Source organism: Rousettus aegyptiacus, unplaced genomic scaffold, assembly GCF_014176215.1.
Source record: "Rousettus aegyptiacus isolate mRouAeg1 unplaced genomic scaffold, mRouAeg1.p scaffold_m13_p_4, whole genome shotgun sequence".
Taxonomy (NCBI): Eukaryota; Metazoa; Chordata; class Mammalia; order Chiroptera; family Pteropodidae; genus Rousettus; species Rousettus aegyptiacus.
In genome coordinates, this window is record NW_023416307.1 from 117,905,831 (window position 1) to 117,932,562 (window position 26,732).

Below are 26,732 nucleotides of genomic sequence, written 5' to 3' on the forward strand. Positions count from 1 at the left end.
AGTGATGCCATTGTATTAATTCACCTGGTTAAGCTTCTTTAAAAAAAAAAAAAAAAAGGTCCATTTTGTTTCCTTTCTTCCACTCTTCTTTTTTTTTTAAACTTATTTATTGATCATTTAAATTGTAATTTTTTAAGATTTATTTATTTATCTGACAAACATTTATTAAGCAACTATTTACACTAGGTATTTACTTGGTGTTAAGAACATAATGATGAGTCACATGCTATTCCCACTATCAGGTACTCACTATCCAATTGATAAGGCAAATATATAAGCAAGTTTAGAAAGTATGACAAGAACCATGATAAAGTTTCAATCATCAAGAGCATTAAGAGAAGAGACCTGACATATAATTAGAATAAAGGGGATTCTCAGGTCGTCATTGAATGGCTTAGATGAAAACTAAGTGATTTCAAAGCAAATCAGAAACATCAAACACAATTACTTAGTTTTTTGGTAGGCCTAAGATTAGAAATGTCTATATTATCAAGATCTCATTGTTTTGGTCTCAAGAAAATGATGTCAGGTTCAATATAGATGGTTTCTGCAATTCCTTTTTAACCCTGAAAATTTATGATTCTAATATCCACTTTGGTGAAACTTTAAATACTGTATGATAATGCTTTAGTTTTTCAACATAGATAGGAAAACATTATATTACAGATTTACTTACAATTGATTTGATATAAGGGATATATTGAGGTTCATCAAATTTTGGAGTGATTTGTCAAGTAAAGGTATAAAATCATATTCTCTGAAAGCCTTACATCTTAAGCATATCTCCCTTTATTCTAAATAATAAAGATGTGAGGGCACACCTAGATCAATCTGAACATGACAGGAGTAGGCAAATCGTGGCATGACCATCTGCCCACATCTCCTCTTCAATCAGCATCTCAACTGAAGGAAGTCTGGCTAAAAATTTCTATTGCAAAGGATGTTCCTCCTTTTTCTTTATGCACAACTAATTGCATGAGGAGTGAACATTTGACCAGAACATACTGAGATTCAGCCGTTTAGCTGCATGGTGTTAGCTCTGGAGTTGGCACCACAGCTACCAGTAGATGTGTGCAAGCTGAAACTATGCAGGAGCAGAAGCCATGAGGAAGCAAAGGAAATTCTCTGTGGAGAGTAAAGTACAATGGATGAATGGAGATAAGAAGGCAAGAGATCAGGCTGCCCTAAAGTGAAAAAGAGTAGGTGAGGAGTAGTTACCTGAGACTCTCATGCCTTTTCAGCTCCACTTCCGAAAGATTCAGCTGGACACTGTTTCCATGGTATGTATTCTTCTCAAAGTCTCCATACCTATCCAGTGTGTGTGTGTTTGTGTGTGTGCGTCTGTGTGTGTGTGTGAGAGAGAGAGAAAGGAAGCTTGAGTTAGTTCATATGCATTGAGACACAAAGAAGTGCTGCTTGAAATGCCAGTTGAATTGCGGTTATGATGTTTTTTTTTTTTTCCTGCTGGGAGCCCGGTTTTGCAAGCACGTGGTCATATTTGGACTGTTTCTCCTGGTTCTGAAAACAGTGGCTCATGTCCTTCCCTATAAAACTTCACTGTGGGCTGGGAGTCAAGAAGGGAGACTGGTGACCACAAAGGAACCTTGCCAGCATGAATTTCTTCCAAGGCCTGGTACATATTTTTCATCAGTCATGAGTGTGCTTGCTTTGTTAAGATAAAAGCTAAATTATTATTTATTTGGAATGCCAGAAATATTTAGCATTTTATATCCTCATTAAACACAAAAGGGCTTACCTACCCTTTATTCTTATGGGTGAAGCTGAATTTATCTACACTAGAAAAACTCAGTAAAATGTAGCATGTTGACCCAGAATATCAGACCAAAGGAAGTCCTTGGTCTCTGAAGGCAGTGGGTTGCATTTGACTATGACTTCTTGTCATCCTTTATGTGTGACACTTGGCATATCATGCTCCCTGGGTATTGTTTTCATTATTTGGTAAGTGCAGTTTTCTACTTCTTGGAATCGTAATAACAGTTACATTGTGTAATTGTTAAGTGAATGAGATCTGCAACCAGTCTCCTAGATTCAAATTGGCAACATATGTGATGTATGTGATGACTGTGCTTCAGCTTGTACATCTGCAAAATTGAAATAACAATGGTACCTATTTATAGGCTTTCATGAGAAGTCAATATGCTAAAACACATAAAGCACTGATACAAAGCCTAGTAATGCCAACACACAGTAAGAAGTCAGAAAAGTATTTCCAATAAATGTTTACTATTATAAAGCGCTTTTTAAATTCTACAACACTGTTTACATGGGTGATGTTTTAACAAAGATTTCTTGTGGCACAAAATGATATATTTTGAGTTAATCTTTAAAGCACTTACAATTGATGAATTGCTGATGGTTTAGTCTGTAACTTTATCTCCTTATGAAAAGACCAGTTAAGTAGAAATGGTCTAGAAATGAGCTCTCCTGTGGGACTGAGCAGGTATATGAAAAGCTTTTATCACTATTGCCAGACTTGCAGGTAAGGAGAATGTGTTTGTTTCTAGGGATTTTAACTTGGCACCTTTCATAGACCCTGATTTTATTCTGGAAAAAAAAAAAAGAAAAAAAAGGCATCTGTTTTTTGTTTTTTTTTTTGTGCTGGCAGAGGTAGTAGAAAATGGTTCTTGTTGGCACCCTCACATTTGTTTTAGCTCTTTTTTGTCCCAAGACAGGTATGAAGTATGATAATTGATGAGGCTTTCTGGTTCCATGCATTTGGGTGTTTCTAGAGCAAGTATAAAACATTGGATATAAATATTATTTTTTTAAATTTTAATTAGTTTCTAGTCTACACATTAGTTAGACATTTATAGAGTTAGTGAAATAATCCCCTCAATTGCTCCCTCCCTCCCCTGACCCTCCACCTAGCCAATGTATTAATACTAATTGCGTTCCTTATGCTGTGCTTCTCATCCCCATGACCATCCATCAGCTATTAATTTGTACTGCTTTTACCCTTCGCCCCATTCTCCCGGACTCCCAAACACTCCCTCTGTCCATCACCAAATTGTGCACTATATTTGTGAATCTGTTTTTGGTTAGTTTGTTCTATTTATTCCTTAAATTCCACATATAAGCGAAATCACATAGTGTTTATCTTTCTCTGTCTGACTTAAATACCTTCTAGTTTCATCACAGCAATATATTTTTCCATTCCCTTCCTTTTCATACATAGGGGTCTTGTTTTCTCACCCCTGGTTGGAGCACTCGATTCTTTTCCATATAAGGTACTTATTGATAGGAATGTAGTTGTTACCATTCTTTATTTCTATTTTTTATATTTGTTTTTTCTTCTTAAAAAAGTTCCTTCAACATTTCCTGTAATTCTGGCTTGGTGGTGATAAATTCTTTTAGTTTATTTTTGTCCAGGAAGCTCTTTATCTGTTCTTCAACTCTAAATGATAGCTTTGCTCGATAAATTATTCTTGGTTGTATATCCTGGGTCTTCATTCTTTCAAATATTTTTTTTTGCCAAGTCCTTCTGTCCTGCAGAGTCTCTTTTGAGAAATCAACTGCCAGTCATATAGGTATTCCCTTATATGTAATTACTTGTTTTTTTCTCTTGTTGCTTTAAAATTTTTTCTTTGTAGTCAACTTTTGGCATATTAATTATGATTTTTGGAATCCTCTGGGCTTCCTGGGGTTTTATGTCCATTTCCTTCACCAGGTTAGGGAAGTTTTCCATCATTATTTCATCAAACAGCTATTCGGCATCTTGATTTTCTTCACTTACACCGATCAGACAATATTTAAAGCCTGAATAGTGTTCCATATCCTCCTTAAATCATCTTTATAGTCTTGGCCTCTTTTTTCTTGCCATTCTGTCTGAGTGTCCTGATTGGCTTTCCAGTCCTCTAGATAAGGCATGTGATTCTCTTTTTTATTCACTTTGTTTATTTCTTTGTCTATTTCATTTAACATACTTCTCATCTGAGATAATGTGTTCACCATTTTAGACTGGTTCCCTCTTATAATCTCCATCTCCATTTTTATCTCTTTGTTGGAGTTCTCTGCCTTTCCCAAAAATTCATTAAGCATCTTTTAGATTACTTGCCTGCATTATATCTGGATCTCTGTTCTGTTACATGGTTTCTGCTTCTTTGTCTTCCCATTTTGGCTGCCTTTCCTTTGTCCGTTTCTATGTACTAAGCAAAGCTCCTAAGTCTCCTGGTCTTATTAGTATGGATTTGTGAAGTAGGTGTACAGTGGCACGGTCCTGAGAGGGATTCAGCTACAGCCCAAATTTAGCCCCAGCCTCTACCCCTCCGGGCCACCTGTCAAGATTCGGCAAGCAATCCACAGATGCTGTGCTTATAGTTGCCTCAAAAGGCCACACCAGAAACTGAGGCCAGCTGCCTCCAGTGAGTCTAAGCACTGCTCAGCAAGGTGCATCTGAGTTGCTAAGGATAGACCTGGATGCAGCTTGGGTGGGGCCTGGGTTGGGGAAGGCAGGGTTTCAGGGAATCCTCTGGGTGGAGCGACCTCTGTTATCCAGTTTGATGACGTCACAGCTATGGCGGCGCTGTGTTTCTGCACTGGTAGTGAGGACAGTTGCTCAACAGGGAACAAGGGATACCTCCGGCACTTCTGTACCAAGCCAGTCTTGCCTCGACTCTCACTCCAACAATATCTCCCTGTAAGTCCTTCGTGCCCCCTGAGCGCAGCCGAAAGGGCACTGGTGCTCAGAGCGAGGTCTATCACGGTGAAAATCCACTCACGGATGCGGCCTCTTTAAGAGGTATCTGCAACTCCCACTGCCATATCCTCAGTCTCACTCAGTTGCTTGTGACCGAGTCGCCCCGCATCCTTGCCCCATCCTACCTTCTGCTGTTGCAGAGTGCTTTCTTGGATTTCTCCCTAGTTGTATGGCTTGTTCATCTAGATACCAGGTGATTTTTCTTTGCTGCTGCTCCTTGTTTCCATCATATCTTTAATTTGGTTGCCAGAGGGATGAACAGAGCCTCTATCATCTACGCCATTTTTTTTCTGTCCAAGATTTGTTTTTAAAATATAGTTTTAAAAAGAGAACAAGATAGAAATCCTGATTCTTTATTTATTTATTATTTTATTTTATGTAAATCTAATTCTGTTTGCAGTTCTAAAGCAGGTATTTTATATGACTTTGTGATCAAATTGAGAATATTTCATAAAACCTCCTTTTGTACTTCATACCTCTTGGTCTTAATAGTCAGAGTTTTTTTAAATTGTTAGAGATGGGAGACCTCAATCAATTTTGACTTTTCTCCTCTATCCCCTTACCTTAGAAAAATGTTGTGTCATAAATACTGATGGGTAGGACAATACTTACAAATCTATTTTCATGGTCATTTAACTGCAGCCAGACATTTTATTTTTGGAACTTCATGAGATTCCTTTTACTAAAGTTTTTCTAAGGATGGAGATTTTTGTTCAGTTAGTCTTTAAACTTTGCTACTCTAAACGTGAACATCTGACTAGCAGCATCAGCATCAGCATCAGCTGGGAGGTTGTTAGGAATGCAGAAATTTGGGCCCCACCACAGATCTACTGAATCAGAATCTGCATTTTTAAAACATAACTACACAATTTCTATGCACACTAAAATTGAGAAACAGTGCATTAAAAAATCAGAATTCCATCCTCCTTAAGATTTCAAAATGTGTTTCTTCAAGCCAGGGTGATAGACTAGATCAGTATTTCTAAAATTAAATTTGACAATAGGTGTTAGAAGAAAAGTAGTTTATTAGTTTTCTATTTGCTGCTAGAATACCTTAAAAACAATGCCTTAAAACTATACAAAACAAAATGATTCTCTTATAGTATTGGTGGTTCATAGTCCAAAATGGGTCTCAGTGGTCCAAATTCAAGATGTCTACAAGGCTGCATATCCTTTTGGAGTTTCAAAAATAATTACTTTCTTGCATGTTCCAAATTTTAGAGGCTTACCCCACTCTTTCACTCATGGCCACCTTCTATCTTCAAAGCCAGTAGGGTAGCATCTTCAAATTTTTCTCTTTGACTCTGACTTTTCTGCTTCCCTCTTTCAGTTATAATAACCCTTCTGATTACTATAGGCCCACTAGATAATCGAGGATATCATAAAACATACTCAAATCAAAATTTCTGGGGACTAAGGATTGGGTATATTCAGGATGTCTTTATTCTACCTACACATGTAGAATTTATGACCTAGTAAACCTGAGCAACATTGAGTAAACATAATTAAAAATGTATCTTTTCTGCAGGACTTCTTAAAATCTTCAGTATATTCAAGTCACATAATGAAACACTTAGATCGAGATATACTGTGCAATAATCCCTAAATGTATTTGGCCACAGTACTCTTTTGTTAATATCTCTCAGAAGAGGGGACTTTGTTTGACAAATATGACCCAGAAGAACATACAGTCTTCCAAGAATTAACCAACACATAATGGAGAGCTGGAGTTGAAGATTTAGGACTCAGTTTTTATTATTGGACCCAGTATCACAAGGGTCCCCAACCCCCAGGCCACAGAACAGTATTGGAGAAGAGTATTAAATTTGGTTGGATAAATAAGAGTTGAATTTAATTTAGCCTTTGTGGCATTAGATGGCAAAAATACTTTTATTGAGAGTATTATTTCAGATGAATATCTACACAAATGTAGGCAACTTGAGCCAAATTACTGAAAGATTCTTCAAAGTTCTACACATGGATTTTTACTGTCAATTAAAAAGTTCACAAAGAAAAATATTGACACACAAAACACTTTAGCAGGTTTTTTGAAAGAGATAAATGGGGTTCCTGACCCAATATTTTATTTTAAATTCTAATAAAGCCAATTGTATGTGAAAGCTGATTCCTGAGGTATATTAATCAAAGCCATTCAGATTAAATCTTGTAATTAAAAGTACTATCTATACCTTTGTAAAGTGATAATTCAAATATAACTGAACTTCAGTGTCAATATCTTTCCTGAGAGAGGAAAACATAATCGAGAATCATAATTTGTCTCTATTGCAGTCTAATAACTCAATTAAGTTGTGATAGAAAAATGAACTTTGAAGAAAATTGAGAGAAACACATTAATTTCCCCAGGTTTAATTAGCTAAGTGGAAATCACAATACTCATAATCATGATACACATAGATACAAAATGCTGATTACCAAAGTATCAGAGTGTTTAGCTTCAGGAGTGAGGAGTGTGTGATGTGAATGTATGTGTGTCATATGTGTGTGGTGTGTTTTTGGCATGTGTAGTGTGTGATATGTGTGTATGATATGTGTGGTGCATGTGTGTGCAATGTATGTACATGTATTTAGTATATTTGTTGTATGTGTGGTATGCAATGTGTGTGGTATTGTAGGCATGGCGTGCAATGTGTGTGTATGTGTGTGCGTGTCTGTGATTGTGATGTATATGTATGTGGGTGCATCCTTGTGTGATGTGTATAGTATGAATATGTATATGTGGTATGTTTATAGAACGCGTGGTATAATATGAGTGGTGTGTGTGGCGCACGTGTGTATGCTCTCTTGGATCTGCATACTAGTGCAGAAGACAGATGCTAACAGTCAAAATGGACAGATAAATTTTAAAATATCAGCACTAATTAACATAATTAATAGGATGGGATATGTCATCTGCTTTGAATCAAGATCTAGTTTGGGAAGGGTCGGACCAGGTGAATTTACAAGTTGTGACCCTTCTGCCCCTTTAGTCCAATCTAGATTTAATTGACTCTCAGTAGAACACTGGTTAGGGAACATAGTGATGGCTTTTCATGTTCTAATTCAGGTTTGCTCCAAGGCATTGCAATTGTTATATTCTGGTTGTCATAACATAGTTGAGTATTTGTGTTACATAATTAGATCTAGTTTTCAAATCAGGCTTAATTTACCTCCTGGCTGGTCTTGGACAAATCGTCTTCTTACTTTTGCCTCCATTTATAAAACAAAACTATTATTTTCCTTAAGGGCATACTTAACTTACTTGATACTCAAAGTAAATAACTTTTTAACAAGTTCTTCCTCTACATGACAAAATTATTTATAATAATAACCATGAAATACAATGAAAACTGATGGTAATGATGGGGAAAAAACAAGTGGTAAAAATCTTATTTAATTATATTTCATGTGTATATTTATGCTTTTAACAAAATTATACAAATAAAATTACAGTATAGAATAGGAAAACAATAAGAGACAAAATTTAAATGTCATCTTTTTAAAAAGGGGGAAAATGATTATACCTTCATATTGGTTGGCTGGTTGCAATAACAAATAATGACATCATAGTTTCTGTTTGGAGGCTTTAACTTCTGGAGATTTGTCAATTATTCTTTTTAAAATTCATCTTCTTTGCCTATTCATGTTCAATAGACAGCCATATTTGTCAATCTACATTTGTTCAAATACGATCAAATAATATTTTTAACTAATCTTATTTCAAAAAAACCTTCCCCCCCCCACAAGAAGCAATAGATACGCCAATAAGAAAACTCTTAAAGAAGAGCATAGGTTTGGCCCAAATTCATGAAATTTCTATTTCATCATAACTTTCAAAATTCACCATAACACCCATGTCTTTATTTCTTTGGAATCAATTTTGCAAATGTTTCCACACTGGAAAAATTTTCCCTAAAATATTTTTGTCTAAGAATTTATCTTAAATGTCTGTTTAACACCTTCCGAAATTTTTTTCTTGTGCAAATTTAGATTAAGCGGTGACTGATACTGATCATTGACATTAATCCATTGCTTTACAATAGAATTGAAATATTTAGTGTTTTGATTCTTCATTTTTATTATTATTGTGTTATCAATGATTATTGCAAATGCCCTGTATAAATGCAATAGGCAACCCTATAGGAATTGGAAGCATGAAGAATGCCTGATGTGAGCTTGAATGATTTTTGTTATGAATTTACACTTGAAATGAATGTGTGTAACTGAATCTGCATGTATCAGGGGCTGACTGCATAATTTGGGATTCTCTGAGTTCATTCACACATAGAATACAATATTAGTTAAAGGATAAGAGATAAAAATGGTGTTAATTTAAAGCTTATGCATATATTACTAGAATTCAACAGTAACTGCAGCAATTGTCTGGAGCTTAGACCAGAGGTCAGGTCAAATTTGTCCAACTGCCTATTTATAAATGATTGTTTTTTGAAATGACCATTTTTTTTACATATTAGTCTAGGGAAGTTGGCTGTTTTCATTTTGCAACAGAGTTGAGTAGCTGCAGCAGAGACAATGTATCCTATAAAGTCTAAAATATTTACTGATGGGCCTTTTACAGAAAAAGTTTGCCAGTTCCTGACTTAGAACAACAAAAGATTTTTGAGAGGAGAGGTTTTTTATTTTTGTTTGTTTGTTTTGTTTTTTACCTATCATCATTTAGAATTGCTATCATTGGTTGTAATAAAAAAGCAGATGACTTTTAGTTGTTTCTTTTTAAAATTCCCTGCAGCCAGTGTACTACTTATTGCCTGACCACCCCTGCCTCCCCCATCTCAATATGCTTCAAGGTCAACCTGCAGTTTTGTTGTGTGATTTTATTGAATAAAGATCACATGTAAGTACCAAATAGTACACAGTAAACCTTCCATAATTATTAGTGTGCTTTCCTTTTCAAGAGCACAAAACCATAAAATAGAAGAGGATGTGGCTCAAAAACTAGCAGGTAGTAGAACTGGGGGTAAATTGTTGGATGGCAGTGTGCATGTACTCACAACATCCATATAAACGCCTATATCCCAGAGGGCCAGGCTGGACTGAGTATATATTCTAGGGTCTGCTAAAATTTCAGATGCTTCTATTTTCCAGAGAGAGCTTCGCCCTTTTTTATTGCAGTGTGATGTCAATCCCTTATTGATAAGACAGTTCTAACTCTTGTCTGAAAGAAAAAAAGAGTTTTTAATTCTCTATGCCTGACTACCTTTCTAGTTACCATCTTTCCTTATGGAATTTCCTTCTTCCTATCTATCTTTTAGAGTAATTCCTGAAGCCCAAGGGTGATTTTAGTGTAGATACAGCTTTTGGAGTCTAAGTCCATATGGCATACTTAGAAGGTAATATGAGTTGAATCAATGCCATGTATGAATATAGCAAATCATGTTAGATGTGGATGATCATGTGCATTTCTTTGATTCCTTTAACTCACAACATTGTCAAAAATGTAGCAACCCAGATCTGATTCTAATTTCTAATTAAGGTATTTGAGTGGGATGAAATGTGTGCCTTTCCCTCTAGGGAAGGGTATTTGCCAGAGCTAGCTTAATGTTCAGAGCTCACATAATCACAAAAGTGATTGCTTGGTTCAACCTAAATTAAAACCCATATTCATTGTTACAAGATTATGTGTGTTTTCTTAATATTTTGCATTAAACATTTAACATCCAGTTGATTAGACAGTATTTTGTGTAATCACACTTCAAGATGTAATTTGGCAGTTGTCGGCCTAGTTGATAAACCTGTGGTTCATATCATTGCTGACTTACTATATTCTGTGTAGAAATCATGTGATGTGTACAAATGTTGATTCTAGACAGTCTTTGCTTGTGGATGTGCTTCTAATACTAGCCTGGAACTCAGTTTACCAGAAGCAATTGATTTGCAGGTCCAGCTGCTTCAGAAGTATTTGTTTTATTTTTATACATAAAACATAGCCTTCTCATTAATTTTATTTCATTTACTCAATTTCAATAACCCTTTGAATATGAAAAGACGAAAGTGAAAATAATGCCTTATTGCCTTATTCTTTTTCTTTTTCTCTTTCTCCGTGTGTGTGTGTGTGTGTGTGTGTGTGTCCGTGTCCGTGTCCCAAAACATAGAGTCTTAAAAACTGGTCTTGTTTTATATAATTACTCATGTCTTTTTAAAAAAATTTGGGGATATCTGCATACATGTTTGTCTACTTTCCTTTCAATACTTGAAGAAAATAATTGATTACATTTATATTAAATTCATTAAAGGTGCGATTTTTATTTATTTTTTAAAATATACTCTGAGAATGAAAATTATTTTATTCCTCTCATTGAATTACAATGACAATGAATATGTCACAAAAGACAAGTATATTTTCAAATATGGTGAGAAAAAAATCAGTTTAATACTAACAGCACCTTCTTAGACAGGATTTAGGATTTATCAGGTGCAGCTTTGGATAAATCACTTGGAAGATAGTCGTGGAAGAATCTGTTTCATAATTCCTAGACAGAAGGCTTGCACACCCTCTACACTAGCAGGGTTTATGTTGTGGAAGGAGGGGTTGATTTTCAAAATAATTCTGACAATAAGCCTTTATCTTATTTTCAAATGACACAGCAACCTGTTTTAAGAGATTTACTGCAGTAAATTCTTTAAATTCTTAAGTGACTTAAGAACTCAGAAACTATTGAATTACTAAACTTGATAGCTCAATTTGTGGCTTGACTTCTTGTGGGAATTCTCTACAGAAAACAGAAAAAGGGTGAGCAAGACTTCTCTAGTGCAGACCAGTAAATTGGAAGATGAGGGAATCCACTTTAAAATCTCTTCTTCTATCCAAGACCCTTGTATACTCAATGAACTTTTTCCTTCTTACTGTTAACAGTTCCATCTCTGGGACTTGGGAAGCAATTATACAAAGCCACCTGCTTCAGTCACGTAGATGAAAACTATGATGTTAACCAGCATCTTTGTTTACCTATTGTGCTTAAAGATACATCAGCTTTCACAAAGCGTTAAGGACTAAGCTTCTCAGTGAGGAAGGAAAAGAATTTTCTCTGAGCTTGTGAAAAATGGTGAGGGTGACATGTTTCTAAAGTCCTTCAATGCGGGATTCATTTGTTTCCACTTCTTTGCTTTGGGACATACATACTGATAGATAACAAGATTTCTTTATCAATGAAAAACACTCAAATTCTTTAAAAATGGCTTTTGTTGATATGCGTACTCTTTCAAGTCTTAAGAGAACAATGATTTGCTGCAGTACTAATATATTTTAGCAAAAACACAAAGGGGTAGAGGGGAAAGAACTGCAGAAAGACACTGAAAATGAGCACAATTCTTAAAGTTTAATTTATTTTTTTAGCATGCAGAGGTCACTATTTCAATAATAGTCATATAATTTTAATTTTCATGTCCAGTATGGAAACTTTTATCTAAATTTATACCATCAATCATGTGAAAGTAATAATTTATTTCGATTTATTTTTAAAGTTGAATTCTGCATATTTAAACATCCCATCAACCATGGAGAATGAGCCTGAAATCTGAATGCAAAATTCCCCTTTTCTCCTCTAAAAATATACAAAGAGAGATATATTTGTTTGTTTAGAGGTATTGACTTAAACTATCTGGCATTGATTCATAAAATGAAAAGATAGCTATTACAAAAGAGTTAACAAAATGTTCATTATTTGGAAGAGTTTGATGTTTGCAAAAGTTATAAACATTCCATTCATTGTTTTATTGATTCATTGACAGAAATGTGATAGAGGAGAGAATAAGGGTGGGAGTTGAGGGGAAATCTCATCAGAATTTCTGAGAGCTGGTAGGGAAATAGCTCTGGATCGAGGGTCAGGTGTTCTCAATTTTTACCCTGGTATTTTTTAGCTATACAGTGTTAGAAAGATCAATTTAATTTCCTTTCTAATTTAATTGTTACAGCATAATACTATAGGAAATGCACACACAGGTTACTGGAAAATTCACAAAGGTAAGAGCATATCTTTAGAACCACTGCCTAGAAATATAATAGAATGTGTAGTGTGTGTGTGTGTGTGTGTGTGTGTGTGTGTGTGTACACATACATATAGTATACATGTATATACCCACTGAATTTGAATTCTCTCGGTGAATTCTCAGCAGACATGGTACCTTATTAACCCCTAATTTTTAAGATTTAAAATGAATCATAAAATGGAACAGCTCCATTTCCTCTACACACATCCAGTGAGAACTGACTAAATGAAAACAATAATTGGAAATATCAGCCATCTTTTAAACTCATGAGTTGACCTCCTTTTTATTGTCATGAATGCATAGGGGGACATCCTTACAAAGTTGCTACTTGGAGACAAGTGACAATTGATTCTGACAGCGGAGGCTGCTCAAGCCACAGGGAATAATACAGTGACTTAAAAAATCAGCAAATTCCTTAGTTCTTGTTGAGGGAAAGGAACAATTTGCCTGCCAAATGCTTTCTGAATTGAAGCACATTCTTGATTAACCCACTCATGGCCTGCAAGATATCAGCTATTGAAAAGACCTTGATATTCCATAATGGGATTTCAGTTGTAAGCAAAACTCAGAGCATCAGCAGAGGCCATCACCATTTTAAAAGAGAATTTAAAAGGAAACGAGCCTTATTAGTATGTACCCCCATGTGAATGAGTAGGATGTTTGTCTTTTGTGTTGATTTCTATATCCCTGGCAACTAAAAGAGTACTTGAGACATGGCAGATACTTGGCAGATATTTTTTGAATGAATGCATGCTGCAAAAATAGTAAAGAAATAACTCATAGTGTAACACCACCAGCTGAAAGATTATCAAATTAGGAATCAAACAAATTAATTTCAGAGCATCTCTGATGCTACATTAGTCTCTTCCCCTTTCTAGATCATTTTCACCATTTTTAAAATGAGAGAGTTGTACTATTATTTCAGTTTTTAGGTTCTGAGATCAATTCAACTAGAATATACATAGCTCTGTTCAAGATTATTTTAAGCCTCAGTTTCTCCCAAAGTACAATGCAAATTTTTGTTAGGCAAAATAATCTTCACTGAAGTTACTGAACATATTTAACTGAGATTTGATGCTCAACATTTCCTGACTGAAAGATATGATGAATTAACCTCTTATTATCATAAGCAGAGAGTGCTCAGTGGGAGACAAGGTCTTCACTGACAGAGTATAAGCAGAAAGTTTCTCAACTAAGTCTATAGTTTCTTGTAGTTTGTCTTACATAGTCTATTGCAGCTCAACCCCAACCTCACCAGTCTACCTACTGCATTTTATTATATTTTGCTGCAGGCAAGCTCATCTTTCCATGCTCTCCAAAATGCTATTTATATGCTGGCTGCTGAGCATCTTCTTGGGTGTTCATCTACCCTTTTTTCCTGTTTTGTCCTTTTCTTTCTCTCTCATATCAGTCCAGAAAGGGGCATGGATAAAACAAAGATTATTCAGAGTTGGTTGCTAAGAAAAATCAAGAACCCTTAACTCCAAGGTAATGGTTGCTAGAACTATTTGTTCTGCTTAATGATGGATGTCATCAGGGACTCTGGTTCTTTCTATTTTTCTGTTTTAACATTTTAATGTTTTGTTTTTGTTTACCATTTTGCTTGTGGCCCAATGATGCCAAGAGGACAATAAGAGTTCCAGACATAACATCCACAAGGCCAAAGAAGAGTGGTGCCAATCTGCTTCTTTCTTCCCACAAAAGTACAATTTTTTTCCGCCAGAACTGTCCCCAGAGAATCCTTGTCTGTTTCATGTGTAACATGGCCATTGCTACTTTGAAAAGAATCTGGGACATTGGGGAACAGAATTGACTCCTTTTTAAAAAAATGTTTATTTTAGTCTTAGTTTCAAGTATATAGTACATTGGTTAGACACATAGTTTGTGAAATGATCCCCCTGATTACTCTATCTTCCCTCTGGCTCTACACATAGCTATTACATTACTGCTGATTGCATTTGCTATGCTGTGCTCCCTATCCCTTTAACCACCTATCAACTATTAATTTGCATTTCTTTAACCTTTCACCCTTTTCTCCCAGCCCCTCAGCCATCACCAGATTGCCCTCTATATTTATTAGTCTGTTCTTGATTAGTTTGTTCTCTTTGTTCCTTAGATTCCACATATAAGTGAAATCATATGGAATTTATCTTTCTCTGTTTGACTTATTTCACTCAACCTCAAGGTCCATCCATGTCATTGAAAATGATAGGATTTCATGTTTTTTATGATAAGTAATATTCCATTGTATATATAAACTATAACTTATTTATCCAATCATCTGATGATGGACATTTAGGTTGCTTCCATTTCTTGGCTATTGTATATAGTGCTGCCATGAACATAGGGATGCATAGACCTTTACAAATTATTGTTTTGGTTTTCTTTGGATAGATACCCAGAAGTACAATTGCTGAGTCAAAAGATATATCCATTTTTAATATTTTGAGAAACCTCCAGACTGTTTTCCATAATGGCTATATCGATTTGCAATCCTGCCAACAATGTATAAGGTTTCCCTTTTCTTCACATCCTCACCGACATTTGTTTTTCTTTGATTTATTGTTGATAGCCATTCTGACTGCTGCGAGCTGATAGCTCATTTTAATTTGTATTTCTCTGATAATTAGTGATCTTGAGCATCTTTTCATATGTCTATTGGCCATCTGTATGTCCTCTTTGGAGAAATCTCTATTCAGGTCCTTTTGCCATTTTTTAAATTGGATTGTTTGTTTTTTGTTGTTGAGTTGTATGTGTTCCTTATATATTTGGATATTAACAAATATATAAGCAAATATCTTCTCCCATTCAGTAGATTGTCTTTTGACTTTATTGATGGTCTTCTTTACTGTGCAAAAACTTTTTAGTTTGACGTAGTCCCATTTGTTCATTTTTTTCTTTTGTTTCCCTTGCCTGAGGAGATATGTCCAAAAAGAAATTACCAGTAGCAATATCAGAGAGATTAGTTCCTATGTTTTCTTCTAGAAGTCTTATGGTTTCAGGTTTTATGTTTAAGTGTTTAATTCATTTTAAGTCTATTTTTGTATATGGTGTAAGAAAGTGGTTCCGTTTCATTTTTTTGCATGTATTTGTCCAATTTCCCCAACACCATTTATTGAAGAGACTGTTTTTACCCCATTGTACATTCTTGCCTCCTTTGCCATATATTAAATAAGCATGTAAGTGTGGATTTATTTCTGGGCTCTCTATTCTTTACATTGATCAATGTATCTGTTTTTATGTCAGTACCGTGCTGTTTTGATTACTGTTGACTTGTAGTATAGTTTGAAATCAGGTAGTGTGATACCTCCAATTTTGTTCTTTCTCAAGATTGCATGGCTTTTTGAGGTCTTTTATGGTTCCATATAAGTTATAAGATTATTTGTTCTAGCTCTCTGAAAAATGCCGTTGATATTTTGATAGTGATTGCATTTAATCTATGTATTGCTTTGTGTAGTATGGCCATTTTAATGATGTTGATTCTTCCTATTCATGAATATAGTATATGCTTCCATTTATTTGTATCTTTTTCTGTTTCTTTTTTAAATGATAAAATTTTCTGAGAATAGGTTTTTTACCTCCTTGGCTAATTTAATTCCCAGGAAGTTTATTGTTTTTGATGCAATTGTAAATGGGATTGTTTTCTTAATATCTCTTTCTGAAAATTAATCATTGGTGTATAAAAATACAACTGACTTCTAAATATTAATTTTGTATCCTGCTACTTTACTGAACTCATTGATCAGTTCTAACAGTTTTTCGGTAAAATCTTTAGGGTTCTCTATGTATAGTACAGAATTAACTCCTTTGACTGCAATCAGTGATAGGTTATTGATTGGGACTTGATACCTTACCACTCTTAGCAAAACCAGGAATATATCATCAAAGAAATAAGGTGGATTAAAGGGTTGGACAATCTTATCGAAAATGACCTTTCCAGTTTGACTAATCTCTTCTCTCCATTAAGTATCCTTCCACTAGCATCCTCCACAGATGTGAAATGACCCATTTGAGACTGAATTTCTTTCATAGAGCCTTTGATGATTCCTCTAACAAGATGCGTTAAATCTGTCATTATTTGTTTGTATAGCATTTGTCCTACACTCCTCTCAATTTGTAAAGTTTATGAAGGCATGAGTGCCGTCTTATCATTTAACATGAAGAATAGAAAAATAAAAATCTTAGTACTCTTTGTCATTAAATTTGTGATTTGGGGTGAGTTACTTCAGAATGCCTTCTCCCCTCCTGTCCAATGTGAATGTTTGCAAACCTAGGTCATGGTGTCAGAGAGTTGTATGACTACTGAATATGTCAATGATATAAAGCACTTAGAATGGTATCTGACAGATAGAACTCAGTGATTGCCAATTCTAGTGCTATTAGTATAACCACTGTTAAACTTTTTGGGCCTCAGTTCCCCTATTCGTAATGGTGAATCGAATGAGATTATTTCTATAGCTCCTTCTATTGCTTTTATATATTATTCTGAAAAAAAAAATCCTAGCGAGCAGTTCACATAATAGAGTCTCAATAAATGTTTGCTAAACTGAATTGACGTATCTAAATAATAGACCAAATCATCAAGAGAATTGCATCATGTATAAGCTCTGAGAGAATTGAGTTGTAAACTTTAAATGGTTTCCTATTGCTTCTGCTTATTACATGGAAAAGAATCCATAATCATTTGAGAGAGAAAAGTATTTTAAAAAGAAACAATCTGTGGTCTGACTCCTGAGGTTCTTCTTGCTGTTACAGATTTCTACCTACCACAGGCAGGCAGAAAGCTAACCAGTTTTCAGCTACAAATTGAGGAGCAAATTGATTTCTGGGACTCAGAAATTCTTTTCATTACCTCAGTGTCTTGTATCAGCTTAAGCCACTGACAGTGGGCTTTCTTAGTCAAAGCTGACATGTCATAAATGAAGTTATCCTGTCTGTAACATGCCTCTTCATTTGCAACATTTATGATGATACTGTTCAATTTTTTTTACATTTTTGCTCCCCACAGAAGTGTGAATTAATTTGGCAATTGCATTGCTATTCAGCACATCCAAACTCCATTTAGTTTTTATACGCAAATGAAATGCCCCTCGAAAGTTATGTTCTTAAGCTCTTGATGTTGAACTGATATTTTCTCAGTATAGGTTATGCATATATTGTGGTGACTAAGTAATGTCAGAGATGTAACAGGAGGCAAACTGGATCCACTGTAAGGGACTAACCTGGAACACAAACCATAAAGAGAAAGTTTTCATTCAATAGGACAGTAGTCTGGGATGAAAATATGTTTCTATGTCAGAGGAGAATGTAGTGTGCTGAGTTATCACCATTATTGAGAAATAAGCTGATATCTGTACACCAGATGGTGTGCGTGCTTGTGTATGGATTACTCCATTCCATGCTGGAGGAAAAACAAGACCTGCATTATCTTCTCAAAAGGATGCATTTCTGTTATGAAATGCTTGGTCTGAATCGAATGCTTGAGTTGAAGTCATCTATGTACAATATACATAAATGTTTAGACCTGCTGCACGCACTTATGGATCTGAGTGAAACAAAGTGACTTATCTTTCCAGTAGGTACCACTTAATCTTTCCAAGAGCAAAAGATCAAAACAGCATATTTATTTCTCATCCTTTGTGTTCCAATCTTCTTTCTTTTTTGCATTTTAGTTTTATGAACATGTTCATTCCCATTACCATGTTAATAGCCAATTTCTCTCTTCTATTGAGTTGTTTGATTTCACTCACCTGTGGGCAGTTATTTATAAGAGGAGGTGAGCCTCTCAATTTAGCAATCACAAAACTCCATGCATCGGTTCCCCCAGTGCATACTGGGTGAGCCCTAAACTCGCTAGTGCGGACTGCCCCTCCAGTAATCACATCACCAAATGTAGCTGCTCTAATTCTTTTCACTATTCAGCTGTCATTGAATCCTGATGGGAAGTTGAGTTTCTATCCAGAATCATTCCCCTTCTTCTGCCCAAAAAGGTGGTAAAATAACCATTTCTTCTCCCTAGCAGGCCCAGGCCAGTTTGCAGATGGTTTCATCCTTCTGTATTCTGTGATGTTTTCCAAACTGAGACTGTAGTCACCATTACTCAGGGGTATTTTTCCTGTTGCTCTCTCTCTCTCTCTCTCTTTCTTTCTTTCTAACTGCATCATCATAAATCTTATAATAAAGCATAATGATGCATCCTAAAAAGTTTTCTAAGAAAGTTTGGCTAGACTATGCATGTGTGTATCCTTGTTTTACTTGGGCTGACTATGACCAGTTTGGAGATCCAAAGAAAATGTTTCTCAAAATATGCTCCCCTGGACACCTGCAACAGTATCCTAGAGCAGTGGTGTCAGGACCTGGTATCCCAAACCACAGCTTTAGTATCACCTGAGAATTTGTTAGAAATGCAAATTTAGAAGCTTTACCCAAACCTACTGAATGAAAATTTCTAGGGATGGGGCCAGAAATAGGTATTTTAACAAGTCCTGCAGGTGAACTAATGCACGATAAGAACTGACCTAAAGCTCATATTAAAAATTTAGATTCCTAGGCCTTCTCTACCACTTACTAAATAAGTATCCATTAGAGGTAAGACCTAGACAGGTAGGTACATAGGTAGATAAGTAGATAGATAGGTAGGTAAGTAGGTAGATGTATACATCTATATGTAGACATAATTGTAAATTTGTATTTTTAAATAATTTACATTCACAACAAAGTTGCAAAGATAGAATTTTCATATACTACTCTTCCAGTTACCCTAAATGTTAATACCTTAAATTACTAATGTACATTTATCAAGTGAGAGATTAATGGAAAAATACTATTAACTACAGAATTTATTCAGATTTCACCAGTTTTTACGTGAACATTCTTTTTCTGTTCTAGCATCTAATTCATTTTTCAGTTTCTCACTCTTTTATCTTATTTCATGACCTTGACCATTTTGAGGAACACAAGTGAGATATTTTGTAGAATGTTTCTCAATTTGGATTTTTCTGATATTAAATGTTAAATGAAGGTTATGGATTCGGGGGAAGAATAAAACACAAATGAGGTGCCTTTATCACATCATACTAGGGGGCTCATGCAATCAACATGACTTCCCAGTAGTGATGTTAACTTAGTGATCCAATTAAGTACTGTCTGCCAGATTCTCCATTATTAAGTTACTCTTTAAAAATATATATATTCTTTAGAAACAAGTCACTAAGTCCAGCCTACACATAGAATAGGGGAATTAATCTCCAGCTCTTGAAAAAAAAAAGAGTATCAAAGAAGTTGTAGGCACTTGTTAAAACCATGAGAATAAGCAGTAAATATCTGGCAGGAGATACTTTTAAGCTATATTAATGTTCAGTGTTTTCCTTATAGTTTCCCACACTAATTTTAGCATTCATCAGTGGATCTTACATGCAGCAATTATTACTATAGTGTTCTAATGGTAATATTCCATTTCTCTCATTCCTTCTACTGTTATTTGGAATTGTTCTGTAAAGAACTTTCATTCCTTATTTACTTAGTCCCTTATTTGTATCAATATGGTTCTTAAGTGTGTGTTGTATTTGGATAATTACTCAGTACCAGTTCTTTAATTTGTTGTTCATATTGATCTAGCTTTGTTTGTTGAATGCTCTTTCAGGTGGCTCCTGCCCCCTTTTAGCATGCCCCATAATCTTTTTTTCCTTTGTGTACTTTTTCCTGACACTTCAGGCTCATCTTGTAGGTGCCCTTAAGTCAGCCATTTCTCCACAGAAACCTGGTTCTTTTTGTTGAAACATGCTATTTCAAAACCAACATCTGGGTAGTAGGTGTGTTGGTTGCTTTGGGGTATCATTGCTTCCAGGCTCTATCAGTGGATAGTGCTAGAAAGTATGTATATGTATATGTATATGTATTAATCTGCATATACAAACATCTCTCTCTCTCTCTCTCATGAGTTCTCACTGATACTTCTGACTCTGTCAAGCACCACATGGTTCAAGCTAGCTTTACACTTTTGCTTATGTATAAATTATTTCTCTAACAGTGAGAAATCTGGCTCCCATTTTCTACAGCTTACTTACTATTTTGTTCAACTCCAGTAGGGAAAACAGTTCCATGATTTCTAACTCATATCCTTGTAAAAAATTTAAAAATAAGAATACTGTTTTATGTCTTTAGCCTTTGAGTTTCCAGTCAAACGCTGTTTTGAAGTTTTTTAGGTTAACATTTTTCTACTCATCTCCTTCAGTGAAATTTCCTCATACATTTGTAATACAGTTAGATTTCATTTGGCACAGTGTACATTCCATTCTAGAATTCCTTGATACACTGCTTGATTTTTTAAAATTTGCAGGCAGTAAAGTTGAATTTTTATGGTATGCTGTTCTTAAGGTTTGACAAGTGTATGAAGTCACGTATTGACAGCACAGTACCAACCAGAATGCTTCCATCACCCTCAAATTCCCTTGTGCAGTCCCTTTGAGTCAATGACTCCTTTCTCTCTCAACTCCTAGCATCCACTGATCTCTTTTTTACACCCATGGTTTCACTTTTTCTAAAATGTCATATAAATAGAATTCTGCAATACATAGTCTTTTGGGTTTGGCTTCTTTCACTTACAAAATATATTTAAGAGTTATTCACGTTCTTCCATGAACATTCATGCTCTTCCACGAATCAGCAGTTGCTCTTTATTTCTGAGGAGTATTATGTGGATGTACCACAGTTTGTTTACCCACTCACCTGTAGACAGATGTCTTCACTCTTTCCAGTTTTAGCAATTGTGAATAAAGTTGCTATAAATATTCATGCATACATTTTTGTGAACATAAGTTTTCATTTCACATGGATAAATATCTAGGATTGGGACATCTGCTTGATATGTTAATTCTATATTTAATATTATGGAATACTAAAGTGTTTTTATAGTGGCTGTACCATCGTACATTCTCATGAGCAATGAACAAGCATTCCTATCTCTCTACATCTTCTCCAACATTTGGTATTGTTAGCATTTATTAAAAAGTTTTCTAAATAGGCATGTAGTAGTATATCATTGTAATTTTAATGAGCATTTCCCCAATGACTGATGTTAACCATCTTTTCATATACTTATTCGCCATCTCTATATCATTTTTATAAATGTCTATTTCAATGTTTTGCGCATTTTAATGTTTACTTTTTGTTGTTGATTTTAAGTGTTTTCTATATATACAAGTTCTTCATTAGCTAAAAGATTTTCCCAGTCTCCGGCTTTCATTTTCTTAATACTATCTTTCATAGAATAGAAGTTTTGAATTTTTATACAATCTGATTTATCATTTTTTATTTATGAATTGTGATTTTATTGTTATATCACAAAGTCATATTCAAACCTAGTTATACAGATTACTAAATTTCTTCTAAAGATTGTCTTGTTTCACATTTTATACTTAAGTTTATCATTAATTTGGAGTTAATTTTTGTATGCAGTATGAGATATATGTCAAAATTCATTGTTTCTGCATATGGATATCCAATCGTTTCAGCATTATTTGTCGAAAAGACTATCTTTTCTCCATTGATTGCCTTTGTATCTTTGCCAACAATTAGTTGACTACATTCGTATCAGTCTATTTCTGAACCTCTTTTCTGTTCCATTGATATAAGCATCTATCTATTTTACCAATCTCATACTGTCTTGACTACATAGTAAGTTTTGAACTTGGGTAGTGTGAGTTCTAGTTTGTTCTTTTTCAGAGGTTTTTTGTTTGTTTGTTTGTTTTTATTATTCTGGTTCCTTTGTTTTTCTGTATAAATGTTCGAATTAGCTGTTGATACACATTTTTTTTTTAAATAAAAGCTTGAGATTTTGATTGCAATTGCATTGAATCTATCACTAAAGATGGGGTGAATTTATTTAAATCTTTTAAATTTTACCCACATTTTGTAGTTTTTAGCATATAGGTTCTATACATAGTTTGTTAGATTTGTACAGAAGCACCACATTCTTTGTCAATATTGTTAATGATATTACTTTCAGTTTAAAATTCTGATTATTCATTGCTGACATACAGGTATATGACTGACTTTTGTATTTTGAATTTATATCCCACAAACTTGCTTAATTCACTTTTAAGTTTTAGGAGATTTGGGATGTTTTTTTTTAAATTTTTTATTTTGTTTTGTTTTGTTTTGGTGCGGTACATCTATATAGACAGCACTGTCATTTGCAAATACAGACATTTTTATTTTTTTCTTTCTAGCCTGTATGCCTTTTGTTTATGTTTCTTTGTTCATTCCTCTGACAAATACATCCAGTACAATGTTGAATAGGAGTGATATAAAAAAAATAGGACAATTTTTCCTCTTGGTGTCTTACTATTAAGTATGATGCTTATAGGCTTTTCATAGATGCTTATTATTAGGCTAAGGATGTTCTCTCTAATCTAAGTTTACACTTTTCATTATGAATACATATTGAATTTTGTTAAGTGCTTTTTCTGCATCTATTGAAGATGATCATGTGAGTTTTTTGATTTAGTTTTATAACATGTAACTTATGATTAATTTTGAAATAATGAATCAGCCTTGCATTCTTTGGATAAAATGTATTATCTTTTTTTATGTGTTGCTGGATTTGTTTTGGTAATATTTTTTGTACAGATGGTCAAGTATGGTCATAAATGATATTTGTCTTTTTCTTTTTTTTGGTGATATCTTTGTCTGATTTAGGTATTGCGGTTATACTGACTTTATGAAACGAATTATTTTCTTGCCTTTCTATTTTCTGGAAGAGATCATGGAGATTATGTTTTACGTCTTCATTAATTGTTTGATAGAATTAATCAGTGAAAACATTTAAGCCTGGATATTTTATTTATGACAGTTTTTTTAACTGTAAATTTGGTATTTTAATATATATAGGACTATTTTGGCTATCTATTCTTTATTCAGTTTTGGTGTTTGTGTCTTTCAAGGAATTCTTCCATTTTATTTATGTTGTTGAGAATTTATTAGCATAAAATTGTTCATAGTATTCTCTTTCTCTTAAGCTTAAATTGCTGATTTTAGATTTCTTTTCTTCTAATATAAGCATTTAATGATATGCATTTCCCTATAAACAGCATTTCAGCTATAATTCATGCATATTTTAATATATTGCACTTTCATTTTTATTTAGTTAGAAATATTTTTTAAATTTTTCTTGATACTTCCTTTTCACCTATGGGTGATTTAGAATGCTAGATCCAGGAGCTATTATTAAGCAAGACGTGGAGCTGTGGGAGTGTGTCAGTTGCTTAGTAAACTGTTATATATTTCTCTGTCTTGAAATTCATAATGTCAATTAATATCGTAATAGCTCTGAGATGTCTGGAGTAAATCAATCTATTTTTCTACTCAATCCCCTTCTCTTCCAGCATAAAAATGGATAATAGAAATGATCTTATAAGATTTTAAAAATGAAATGATATACATAAAACAATTATGGCTTGAACACATAGTAAATGGTCGATAAAAATGTGTTCTTATGATTTATAATAGTCGTTATTGGTGGTATTGTCATTGTTTTATCTTTAAATTTATTCCATTGACTCCGAACTTTGAAAGTTGGGATAGTTATGAAAAGAAAAGAAAGAAAATCCTGGGAATGCAAAACTATAAAAATCACAGAGATAAATATAATAAGCTTTGTCTTTTTATTATTATTATTATTATCATCATCATCATTTATTTTTATTTTATTGTAGTGTATTGCACTACATCTTAAGAACCTCCCACTCGCCTTGTCAACCTAAACCTACCTCCTAAGAATCAATATCATTGGTATCCCTGGGCATAATTAGCCATTAACTAGTGCATTGCAAAGAGAATGAGACTGCAATACCATGGAAAGTGCACCAACTATGAACAAGAGCTCAGGACTCAGCATGTCTTAAGCCTTCTTCATTCAGCAACATCACCAAGGAAGTGCTGCATACTCAGAATTCAAAATCCCCTCCTCCCCAGTTACTTTCCCTGGTTCCTTTGGTATCTTTGCAGAAACTTTACTGACATTCTGCTTTTCTTTTCTTAACCAGGCGGGATCTGCATTGCTCAGTCTGTGAGAATCCCCCAAGAGCGCAAAGACAGGACGATTGACTTTGACAGAATTATCAAACAGCTCCTGGACACCCCTAACTCCAGAGCCGTTGTGATTTTTGCCAACGATGAAGATATAAAGTAAGGACATGTGGTGAAATTCATTAATATGCATTTTGCAACTTTAGGAGACAGAAAGGTCAGGCTACTTGCAGGGAAAGGAGAAAAGATAGCAAAGAATCCCATCTGTAATCACATATTAGCAAAGTCTGTACGTGCTTTCTACCCCACATGTAATTACAGCGAACCATGGAGGCAGCAGTGTGTTGCTGTCATGTATTTCCCACCTATTAACAAAGTAATGTATTCAATTACTTATGAAAAGATAAAACCACTAGACCTTTTAGAGTTTCTTTTATTAAAAATATATCCAAATGTAACAGAGTTTTATCCAAAGAATGATTCTTCTTAATGTAAAAGAAAAATGTCATAATTCTAGCTTATTGCTCCTGCTTTAGACTCAATATGTTCAAAACCATGCTTGTCAAACCTTAATGTTCTCTAACCTACTTTTTTCTCTCTCTTTCCTTACATTGATAACAACTCGGAGTAAAAATCTGATTGTTATCTTGACTTTCCTTTTTTCCTCATGTGTTTCATTCTTCACCAAGCCATGTAAAGCTAACCCTTAAAATGTTTCTAGAACAAAAATATCCCGTGCTTTCTTTTCTGATCAATATCACTCTGGTTCAGAATCTTTACTTATTTATTTTAGAATAAATAGGATTATACTTGATTAAAACCTTGAAAACTACACAAAAGATCTAGGTAAAAAAAGTTCCATCCATTTTTTTTTCTTTAGCTAACAAGTTCTCTCCAGATGCAACTTCTAATTACCCGTTTCTTATATATTTCTAGAGACAGTCTATTATTTTAACACAAATGGTCATATGTTATCTGCACAGCTTATTCTGCTCTCTGCTAGCTGTTACATACCATTTTATCATGGACGTCCCTGAATGTCAGTACCTGTAGATCCATTCACTCTTTCTAATAGCAATGCAAAATTTCATTTTGTATCTGTATTATAATTTATCTACTTCCTTACTAATTGACATTTAAGTTTGATTACAAATTTTTGCAATTATAAATAATGCTGTAATACATTTTTTTTACAAATTCGTGTGCACTAATATAAATATATACCCAAATGATATTAACATATAAAATGTGAGAATATAATACAAATATATAAATATATAATAATTTACAAATATACTATCTTATGCTAATCTTATAAGTTTTATAGCATAACTTCTTAGAAAAGATGTTTACAGGACTATATATATATATTCATATATATTTATGTGTGTGTGTGTGTGTGTGTATTTATATATATATAGTCTTACGAAAAGGTTTTGCCAGGTTACATTTCCACTGATATGAAAGAGTTGTGTCAGTTTTTATTAAATCTTTATTTGTCTTATTGTTTAAAATAATATGTCATTTAATTTGAAGGTAAATGTCTTTTATGAAGGGTAAAGTTTAAGAGCCCAAGCCATTATTACATTGTTTGGATTATTACATTGCCACCCTGACCAGCCTCTCAGTCCTGTGTCTCTTCCCTCCATGTGTATCCTAGATACTGCTTCCGAATCCATCCATCTTGCCAATATTAAGTTCTGATCGTGGTGGCAGGACTGTTAAATAAAAAGGATGTTAAACTTGAAGTTGGGATACCTGAAGTTTTTATGCTACTTAAATGAGCACATTCTCACCATGGGCAGGCTCCCACCCCCTTCCTGCTTCCTGCTTCTCACCTTCTTGAAGCCGCAGTTATCCCATTAATACAATAAAAACATTTTTGAGCTCTTCTCATAGTGATCCAGGTTTTCCCTACTTCTAGTCTTATTTTACTCCATGCTCCCTCATGTTTAATGCACTGCAGGCACCAGGGTCATTGGTG

General features: G+C 34.3%; 1 protein-coding gene across 17 annotated transcripts in view; it reads left to right on the forward strand.

The window, feature by feature from the left end:
* The window catches only part of GRM7 (glutamate metabotropic receptor 7), a 761,960-nt gene that overhangs the window by 360,183 nt on the left and 375,045 nt on the right, over positions 1-26,732 (forward strand). For all 17 annotated transcript variants that reach the window (XR_004950368.1, XR_004950366.1, XR_004950365.1 and 14 more), the window contains one exon: positions 24,766-24,907. Coding sequence is in view for 9 of the 17 variants with exons in the window: in XM_036218948.1 (XP_036074841.1) it covers positions 24,766-24,907 (142 nt within the window). In the remaining 8 variants the exon portion in view is untranslated. The remainder of the gene's footprint in view (positions 1-24,765; positions 24,908-26,732) is intronic.